General features: G+C 37.4%; 1 protein-coding gene across 1 annotated transcript; it reads right to left on the reverse strand.

Moving 5' to 3' along the window:
- Positions 1-1,985: 1,985 nt before the first annotated feature.
- Positions 1,986-9,470, reverse strand: LOC125518323 (wall-associated receptor kinase 2-like). The gene is made up of 3 exons (XM_048683201.2): positions 8,552-9,470; positions 8,292-8,435; positions 1,986-3,205 (listed from the first exon to the last, which is right to left on the reverse strand). Exons 1-3 carry the CDS (start codon positions 9,468-9,470, stop codon positions 1,992-1,994), a joined length of 2,277 nt encoding a protein of 758 aa, XP_048539158.2. The 3' UTR covers positions 1,986-1,991.
- Positions 9,471-10,341: the final 871 nt, after the last annotated feature.

Here is a 10,341-nt window from a genome sequence, read left to right on the forward strand (position 1 = left end):
TTCTCAAAATCAATGCTGTTTTTTCAAATTTTATGAACTTTTTCAAATCCATGAACTTTTTAAAGTTCGATGAACCATTTTTTAATTTGATGAGATTTTCCCTGAATCAGTGAACATTTTATCAAATTTGATGAACCTTTTTCAAATTTAATGAACTTTATTTCAAGTTTGATGAAATTTTATTCAGAATTGATGATTTTAAAAAATCATTAACTTTGCTGAAGTTTGCGAACATTTTTTTTCAAAATCCATGAACTTTTTTGAATTCATGGTTTCCTTTTTCTTTTGAATTTCCTTTTTCTCACTCTTACCATATCTTTTAAAGTCAGCAATTCACCGGTCAATTGGTCAAACGGGCCCGGTGAAATTGCGGTTGAGTAGGGGAAACCGAGCACTCGCCTTACATGCGCTGGCTCAGCGCGGAGGCGCAGTGTTCCTCCAAGTGGCGCTCCCGATATAGGAGCCCTGATCTTTTATACTATGCACCCTCACCTCGATGTATCATATGTTGGTCATTTATTTTATGAAAAGCTTCAGATCTATTATCAAAATTAACCGGAAAATAGAAAGCTTCTCAAATATATTAAAAATTAAATTGAGACTTCCCGCTCGATCACTATTGCTCCCGGAACGAGCCGCCAACTTGCCGCTCCCCTATCGGCAATGACATCCCTCACCTCCTATACCGTACACCCTCACCTCGATGTACCATTTGTCGGTATTTTTGTGTCCATGAAGTTTTTTCTTGGTCATTTTTGTACGAGACTTGCTCCTTAGACTGGTCGAGCATGCCCATTTTTCACTTTCATTTTCGTCTCTTTTACTTCACTTTCTTATTTTTATTTTTATAGTTTTAATATTATTTTCCCCTCTTCCTTGCACTTTTTTCTATTTTATATTTATTTTATTTCTCTTTTTCTTGTATTTTTTCAATTTTCCATGTTAAATTTTGCCGCTTTCCTTTCCTTTCCTTATTTATTTACTTCTTCTTTTGTTTTTTTCTGTTATGTTTGTAGTCCATATTATTTTTACTTTTACCCTTTTGTGTTTCCTTTTGTTTATTGTTTCTACTATTCTCTATTTTTTTTTCCTTTTCTAAATATATGTTGGACATTTTCCAAAGTAAGTTTTGAAAAATTGTTAAATATACGTTAGGCACTTCCTAAATACATGGTGAACAATAAAATATTTTTATAACTTTTTTCAACTTCAAAATATGCACGTTGAACTCTATTAGATAGACATCGCACATTTTTAATACATAAATGCACGTTGAAAATTTTCTAAACATAAGATGAACATTTTTAAGTTGCACATCTTTTAAATTACTGTTAATTTTATTTTGAAATATGCCACATCTTTCTAAATAAATGTTGATTTTTTTGTTAAACATTGAATATATTTAGGTAAACAATAATATTTTTTTAAATGCATGGTAAAATTATTTTAATACATGATAATAATTGTATAAACACATGATGAACATTTATGAAATAAACCTTCAACATTTTCTATATATAGTAAAATAAAAATATTTTTCTAAAATAACTTTTAGTATAGTTTGTGAAAATATTTTCCCATAAATGGTAAAAAAATTGTCCACGTCTTCTGTGTGGCCGAGCACCGAGTAGCCCAATAAGGAAAAAAAGTCTAACTGGCATTTCTAGAAGGAAATTTGTCGATGCATCCTCTCAATTGGAGATGATCATTTAAAATGTGAGTAATGGAAAATGGGCAACCTAGCTTGAAAATAAGAATACATATACATGTAACATATGACAAGTCTCCGCATGATGAAGGCAGTTGTACTAGTTGTTCAGTGCTGAAACAATAAGTCGAGGAACTAAAGGAAATTTATTAAGTGGACATAAAAACTAAGGAACCAACAAAAGCACCCACAAATTGATGTGAGAACTATTTAACGTACATGCATTTGTTAAACAACAAGCAGATTGCAGAACAATTCTATCATGTATAGACTACAAGCATGACTATCGGGGGTAGCTCGCAGAGAACATGACCTCTTCTTCCTGGGTATATTGCCTGCTCGCGTTCTCCAAGCTTGATCTTCTTATAGGATATGAATATCTTTTTGTGGAATAACTCCCCTCATGTGTTTCTACTGGTAGATCATCCCTAACCCAAACATACTCGTTAGGTCCTCGGAGGGCTTCTAGTGTCATCTCTACTAATGTCATGGTCGGTCGCTCCTCTGCTCTAAGTTTTGTGCATGATACAGCTAGAGCAGCTAATTCTTCCACTTGGCTCCCTCCCTCCTCCATGACACGCTGATCTAGTATTTCTACCAATTTACCTTCTCCAAGTAGTTCAATGAAATGTGCAACAAGCCCGTCATCTTTGGGGGACCTATATATAATTGGCATCTTCCTCGTTAGCAACTCAACAAGAATTACTCCAAAGCTATAAACATCACTTTTTTCTGTTAGCCGGCCACAATAAAAGTATGTAGGGTCTAAATATCCTAAAGTTCCTTGCACCGCTGTTGTTATCCCCATTAGATCCTTAGGGATGTGTCTTGAAGCTCCAAAGTCAGACACCTTTGTAGTCAAAGCATCATCAAGAAGTATATTAGTAGACTTGATATCTCTGTGTATTACAGGGACAGAAACACCTGAGTGAAGGTAAGCAATAGCTTTGCCAATTTCAGTTGCAATCCTTAATATGTCTTTCCAAGGTATTGATCTTAGTGGTTTCTTGTGAAGATAATCACATAAGGTTCCATTGGAAATGAACTCATAAGCCAACAACGGGACTTCTGTCTCAAGACAACATCCAAAAAGCTTTACGATGTTCCTATGGTTGATCTGTGAAAGCATAGCAACTTCATTTATAAAATCTTTAATCTCACTCTTGACCACAATATTTGACTTTTTGATGGCCACAACATGCAAGTCTGACAAAATCCCTTTGTACACGGTACCATGCCCTCCACCACCAAGTTTACGAGTTGGATGAAAGTTGTTTGTAGCCTTTTCCAGCTCCTTTAAAGGAATAATCATCCTCTCTGCAATGTCTGACCTATGAGATACCAATTTTTGCAACAATTGTCCACGATTTTGATGGAAGAACTTTTTCCTCACTTTTTGTTCCTTTTGACGCTTAAGCTTGCTGATTATTATCTTTGAGCTGATAAACAAAAGTATAATAGCTGGGCCACTAGAAACTGATAGACCAATTATTAAACCTGCAAGAAATAGATCAATTTGGTAGGAAATTAGGGTCTCATATGACATAACTCAAATAGATGAGGGTAAAGATACAAGGTTGAATTTACGGCTTAAATTCTTGGTAACGGGAGAGATACAGTTGTGGGGTCATGATACCTACTAAATATGTGTATAATTTTTTACATGTTTCATGTTATAATCTTTTTAAATGTGCATGTTTTATTTTTATTTTTGGACTAACATATCTACCAAGTGCTGGGAAGGAAACTTTCTTCTTTGTGGATTTAAGGGAGACAAGTAGTTTCCGTAATTTAGAAAAATATGATAAATCGGGACAGATTTTTAGGTTGAAAGCACATATTCACTAGAAAGAGGCACTTGAGAATGGTCCGAGGGGCCCAAATGTCCTCGCCAGGTGCCTTGGGTATGTAGTACCTGAGCCAAGCTTGTGGGGCCATTAGGTCCTCCCTCTAATAATTTCTTCCCACTGGCTTATATATACCCAAAAAGTCTGTCATAATAATATCACAATTTTAGTCGCCGCCACTTCGTGACTCGAGGCGAAAACTGTTGCTGGAGGCGGGAACTATTGCCTTAGCCATCTCCATCAATATTTGCTTCTCCCATGATGATGTGGGAGTTTTCCACCCTCTAAACTATGGGTTTGCATTAATAGATATGAACCAATCTCTCCCTTGTTGTTCAATATAAATATCACATGAGCCACCTTACATGATTGATTCTGATCAATCTGACATAGTTCTTGCAATTACCTATGATACGAGAGAAATTATTACTTTATGATCATATTATCTGTGGTGTTTTGCAAGGCTTATAGATCCATATTTACTCTTCAATTTGTTAGTATAATCATTGCCTAGTTTAGATTAAAGATCAATAGTAGACGTTGTGTGCATCATATGGGGTAAATCTTTATAAGTAAAGTATTTTGGTAACGGTACTAGAGAAAAGGTTTATAATTGTCTTCGCGGCACTAAGGGTGTAACATAGTTGAATTGTTTTCTCGGTCATGAGCTGAAGGTGAGGTCGCATGGTGACCAGCGCATTCGCGCGGCTAGATCTGTCATGTATTACCATATATTATGTTAATTATCTCATGTCAATTGTGTTTGTCTCCCATCTACTTATTAATTGATTTTATTTTTCTATGGAGTTAAATCTTCAGCTTTTTAGTACCACAACCAGATTTAAGTTTAACTGTTAAAAAATAGCCAACATGCATAGCTGGCGAACTCATGATTTGTTGTTTAGGCAGAAAATATAGCAGAAAGCCTTGTGTATTCATATGTTCTCTTTTACTCGTGTCTACATCAGTAGTACATTATTTAGTTAGACATTGACTATTATAGGGAAGTTTACATTATAAGTATATGATGCATAACTTATTCTGCATGACTTCTTAGTTGGTTACTGAACCCACACAAATGTATTAGTTGAATTAGGAATCCACTTTTGAACCTCGACCTATTGTTTCCCAAGTTAGCATCTTAATAAAAGAAATACAGAAGATCGGGACAATTATTACTGAATGGAGAAAATGAAACACTTATGTACATTACTAAAATTATTTATTTTTTCTTCATTTGACTATTATAAATTGCCTAAAAGTTATAATAATTTTATTCACTAAAATTATTTATCAGCATTAAATTTATCTTGTCCTATCCTTCTCCATTTTTTCATTTATTACTACTTTACTAAAGTTACTAACGTGTATCAATCATGCCACATATTGTATGAATCGGAAGAAAACACCTTGTGATTGAGCTAAATGCCTATTTTTTGGTTCCTTGGTCTATGTCCAGGGTGGCATGAGGAAAAATATGGTGAAACTGAGGGAGTGCCTTTATGTCTCTTCCACTCATTCATTGAGTTCTTTCTGTAGACATTTTATTAGGAGATTTTCAGCACAAGTTAAATCTTACTATTTTCTTCTTCTAAGTCATACAATTTTTAGTTTGTACATAAACCTTGTTTTCCTGTGTTCTCCAACACTATCCTCATTTGCCGTATTGTACTCATGGATTTTATTTATTCTATTTCATGGCAAGCGTACTTTTCACTGTGATCATCTTCTTAAGATGAGCTTTGTTGCTTAGCTATCTAAGTCAAATGGAATATCTATATTTAAAAATCCTCAAATATTATATTTCATTCACTCTTCTGACATGTTTGTATTGAATGATGATGTGCATGTGGATGTGCATACGCAAGATAAATAGGCCGGAAGGCTAGAAATAAGGAAGTACGGAAGCATTCATAAGTATGTATGTAGCCATAGATGTGTAAGAGATGGAATATATATATATATATATATATATATATATATATATATATATATATATATATATATATATATATATATATATATATAATGTCCTGTGTGTGTCAGATCCATTGTTCAAATATGCTTGGTTCCACCTAGCTATATTAACTTGCTTTTGTTTGATTCTAACCTTCAGTAATATTCATGAAATCGTTCTTTTTGTGTGTGTGAAGTGCATGCTTACACGTTTACATAGTGAAAATATAGTTTAAAACAATCTTATAAAAGTTCTACTTCCTTGTTTTGAAGCTAATTCTTACTTTCAGAAGCATCTTTTTAGAAAGATGAGAAAATACGTACACATGTCAAACATACCTTGTGCATTCGGCTCCATGCAGCTGGACGGATGATGTACGTAATCATAAGGCTTATTTGACGCGACAGATGTTATATGTATTTTCATCTTTTAATCTCAATCATTCTAATTAGACACATTGTAAAATATTTTGTACATGTATCTATTTTTCCAGCAAAACATATATGTCTGTATTACTGGTGTCCAGTCCAACCGATATTATTCTTCTAGAATAGTCTGGGTGATATTCTTTTTATATTAGTGCAAGGACATATGTCTTTTTTTAGATCAATGCAAGGACGTATGTGTAGTGAAGTTTTAAGAGAGGCTCTCTTTAAGGGAGACACTAACTTAGAAATGGCCCATCAGGACTGTCCAATCAATTTAAAGAGAAAATTTCCTCGGAAATGCTAAAAAATCGACATCAGTTTTTTAGGCATGGAAAATCAAACATTTTTCATTGCAATTTATGTTGGATGAGGACGGAAAATTTAGTAGACAAGCACGGCGATTTTCTGACAAAAAAAATAAACCGGTGTGGATTCGCCATGCTCATCAACTAAACCTGCTGCCTTCAGCAAACATAATTTTTCATAAAAACGTCAATTTTCCATGCCTAAATATCTGATGTTCGCCAGAATACCGGGTCCAATTTCTTTGGAGCAATTGCCTTTGATCAACACATATACATTAAGCGGTATTGATTTTTCCCTTCCAAAACAAAGCATGTGCGCGAACCAATCTGTGGTTGGATGGTTAGAAGGATAGTGGTTTCGCCAGCACACCAGGGTTAAAGTACTGGTGCTCACATTTATCCTATATTTATTTCAGGATTTCCGGCGATGCGCGTTTAGTGGGAGGAGACATTTCAGTCGACTACGAGGTGCCTACGGTGACTTCGTAAAATCTCAAGATAATATGTCGGCTCAGTCTATCGAAGGTGCTCATAGGGGTAGGGTGAGCGTGTGTGCATTCATAGGGTGAGTGTATGCACGTATTTATGAGCGCTTGCGTCTGTATTGTGTTAAAGAAAACAAAGCATGTACGTCCAAAAGTGGAGTGTTTTTCAAAAGGCATGTATATGTAGCACCTTTGGAAAGCCACCTTGTTGGTGCACCCTGTTTCTGTACTTGTCCGAGCCAATATGTGTGTGTTTGTCCAAACTAAATGTATTTTATACAGATCTAGTTCTAAATCTCGACTGTTAATTTCATTGGTTAACGGAGATTTAGCGGATTAGATAATTTAGCCTATGTGGAACAATATGATGACTAATTTGTCTTCTGTTTTAATATATAATAGATTGCTAATTGATCTTACTTGTTGTAGACTATTTAATAGTTGTATTGTGCGTAGACATCTGGATCAAATAGTGGAATATTAGCTATACATGTTTGCAGACGGATGTCGGTCTATAGACACGCTACCTATACAATATCGTCACACTATATCTTAGGATTTGACATATTTCTATCAATCATTCACTACATTTATCTTGGATCCTCTTCTTATTTCATTTTTTTCTACATAAGATGGTGGAATTCCATTCTTATATAACTAGGTGATACCACACACACTGTCGCAAAAATGTTTTGCAGAATATTGCAATGAAATTTTTTGAACGGAACATGAATATTTGAAGTAATAACAAATGATTTATTCTGTTTGATTATTGTATAATATAAATATCATAGCAGAATGAAAATTCCCATGCATGTTCCATGTTGAGGTGGCCTTTTCTTATGCATGGTTGCATGTTGAGGTCAGCCTTTTCCTATACAAGTTGAGCATTGATGTGACATGCTTGCATGTTGAGATAAATATGTTAGTGTAACTTAGCTATTGAGATATAAAAGATTGTGTGGCAGGATGGTTTATTTAGGGATTGTTGGCACTTGCAATAACATATTTAAAATTTAATTTCATAACAATCTATATTGCATAACAGATTAATTTTTTTTTCATGCAATATACTCATATGGAGCTAAATCATGTGAGCACATTGATCACGTTTACAACAACAAAGGAGTCTATAAATAGGATTGAGAAGAAACAAATATTGTCACAAAAAAATGTTACTTGCTGTTTACCATGGCTATTGAGAAATATACCAGCATCTTTGACACAAAATAAATACACCATGTTAGCCTATTTCATAGTTGTTGTGATGGAGCTAATTTGTTGTTATAGATATTGGTCTATTTTTTATAGACTTGGTCAGACTCATAGATGTTTTACTAAGGAAAAAAACAAATATTTGCTCCATAACAAAATGTAAGATGTTTTTGATGTCTTGTGCAAAACCAAAAAACGTCTTACATTTTGGTAAAGCGGGAGTAGCATTTTGGAACGAAAATGGCAACTTGCTTTAAGCCAGTTGTGCTTGACATTAAGAGAGTTTATATGCATTCTGATCTGATCCTAAAGAAGGTAAAAGCTACTCAGTTGTTATGGTGCTCACTTGTGTTTATGGACTTCACACATCCATTAGGTTCACTGGCATCGCCGTTGTATCCTCGTGGGCACCTACACTCGAAAGATCCATCCATGTTGGTACATTTGCCGAAACATGGATATAATTCTGGCTGTTTGCACTCATCGATATCTACATAAAACACAGAAGCATTAAGCCAAGTTGGGCATAGAAATATATACTTTTTATGCGATGAATATGAATAACCCTTTGATAGCAATAACATTGGGTCGGTCCGTGTCCCTTACCTGTGCATCCACTATGAAGGTATGGGTTCCCCTGGTAGCCTTTCGTGCATATGCAGAAATATCCCATGCCATTGGTTGAATTCGCGCACTCGCTGGACTTACTCACGCAAGCGTATCCCAGCGTCTCTTTCGCCCGGGGGCACGACAGGGAGTTACTGTGGTTGCGGATGGCCCAGTCAAGCCAAAGCGGCATGGTCCAGCGCCTGGCTGGGTCTGACTCTGGGTTCCTCCTCAGGTCAGCGGCCTTGAAGACGTAGTGGCCCCTCTCGACGATGAAGGCGTAGTTGCAAGGGCTGAACTCCACGCCGGCGTGCGGCCACTTGCCGAACCTCATCCTAGTGTTGGTGAGCGCCAGCGGGATGTCGACGCGGCAGCATCCGATGCTGTCACATATGCCATCCCGCGCGCTCTTGGCGCTGTCACAGTAGGCCACGCACCCGCTGAAGTAGGCATAGGTTGTCACGTTCTTTCGCCGGAGCGCCGGCCTCCCTCTTCCGGCGTATATGAAGGTACTGCAGCCCAGGACAAAGAGCTCATTGGCGGTGCTGGAGATGCGGTACACGCCGACCGGGTTGACCGTCAGCCTGCGGTCGAAGCTGCCGGTCGTCTCGTTGCCGGCGGCGTCGAAGCACTGGTGCGCCACAGGCAGCAGCACCCGGACCTGCGCTTGCGGCATGACGGTCAGATTGAGCACGGGCACGGGCTCGGGGCGCGACTGGCCGACGGTGGCATCCGGCAGAAATGGTGTCATGTTGTCGCAGGTGATCTCAAAGCCTGGGCGGAAGCAGCCAGCCCCGATGCCAAACGGGTAGGGGATGTCGACGCCGCCGCATCGCGCCGGGCAGCCTGCCTTCGCCAGGGAGCTAGATGCAGTGGATGCCCATGCAGCTAATGGCAAGAGAACCAACAACCATGCCATGGCCACCATTGTTTGTTGATAATCTACAGCTTTGCTTGTTTGTTCGTTCAATATTGGTGGTTAAGCCTCTGTACACTCTACACTCTATTAAATACACAAAGGGGGAGCCCTGCACTTACCATTAGCAACTGGGTAAATTGAAAATTGTATTTCTCTTCTGAAAAAAACCCGAAAACAGTGACATGTACTCCACCCAGAAATCAACATGTCATGTTCATCCAAAAATTTGCAATCATAACGTATATTTTATTAACTACGTACAGCAGGGAGTTGATATATAGCTTGTTGCCATCGAGGGAGGACTTAAATTCGAAAATGCTAAACGCTACGGGCTGAATTCTGCGGGTTGCTATCTACGGACGTGGCTTCCAAACTCGGAAGTCTCCGAGACAATGATACATTTCTAGTTCTATTCTATACTTGACCTCATTACCTAACTCGGAAGTAACTTGCATTGGTCCGTGAACATATTTTAACAATCCCGGACTGCAGGCCAAGGCGAACGATTCAACGATGATACTATGATCTTTGGATGATTGTGACCGAAATTATTCATACATCAAATGATAATATTTGGAGCAGACATCGTCATTCAGAGGTGTCACGTAGGTCCCCTTATTTAGGACCTAGATGTCATGTAGGTCCTCAAAGGATACGTCTGTTCATGTATGATAATATTTGTGATCGAAATTATTCATACATCAATTTTTTAAGACCTAGATGACACTTTTCATATTTTAAGGACCTACGTGACACCACAAAAATAGTTCAAGGACCTAGGATGCACTTCACTCTTTCCGATACATTAGATATCACAACTGCCTAAAGAACAACAAAAAAGAAAAAACAGGAAAAAGGCCAGGGGCCTGCG

This window comes from Triticum urartu, chromosome 7A, assembly GCF_056163025.1.
Source record: "Triticum urartu cultivar PI428250 chromosome 7A, HENAU_Tu73, whole genome shotgun sequence".
In the NCBI taxonomy this organism is placed as follows: domain Eukaryota; kingdom Viridiplantae; phylum Streptophyta; class Magnoliopsida; order Poales; family Poaceae; genus Triticum; species Triticum urartu.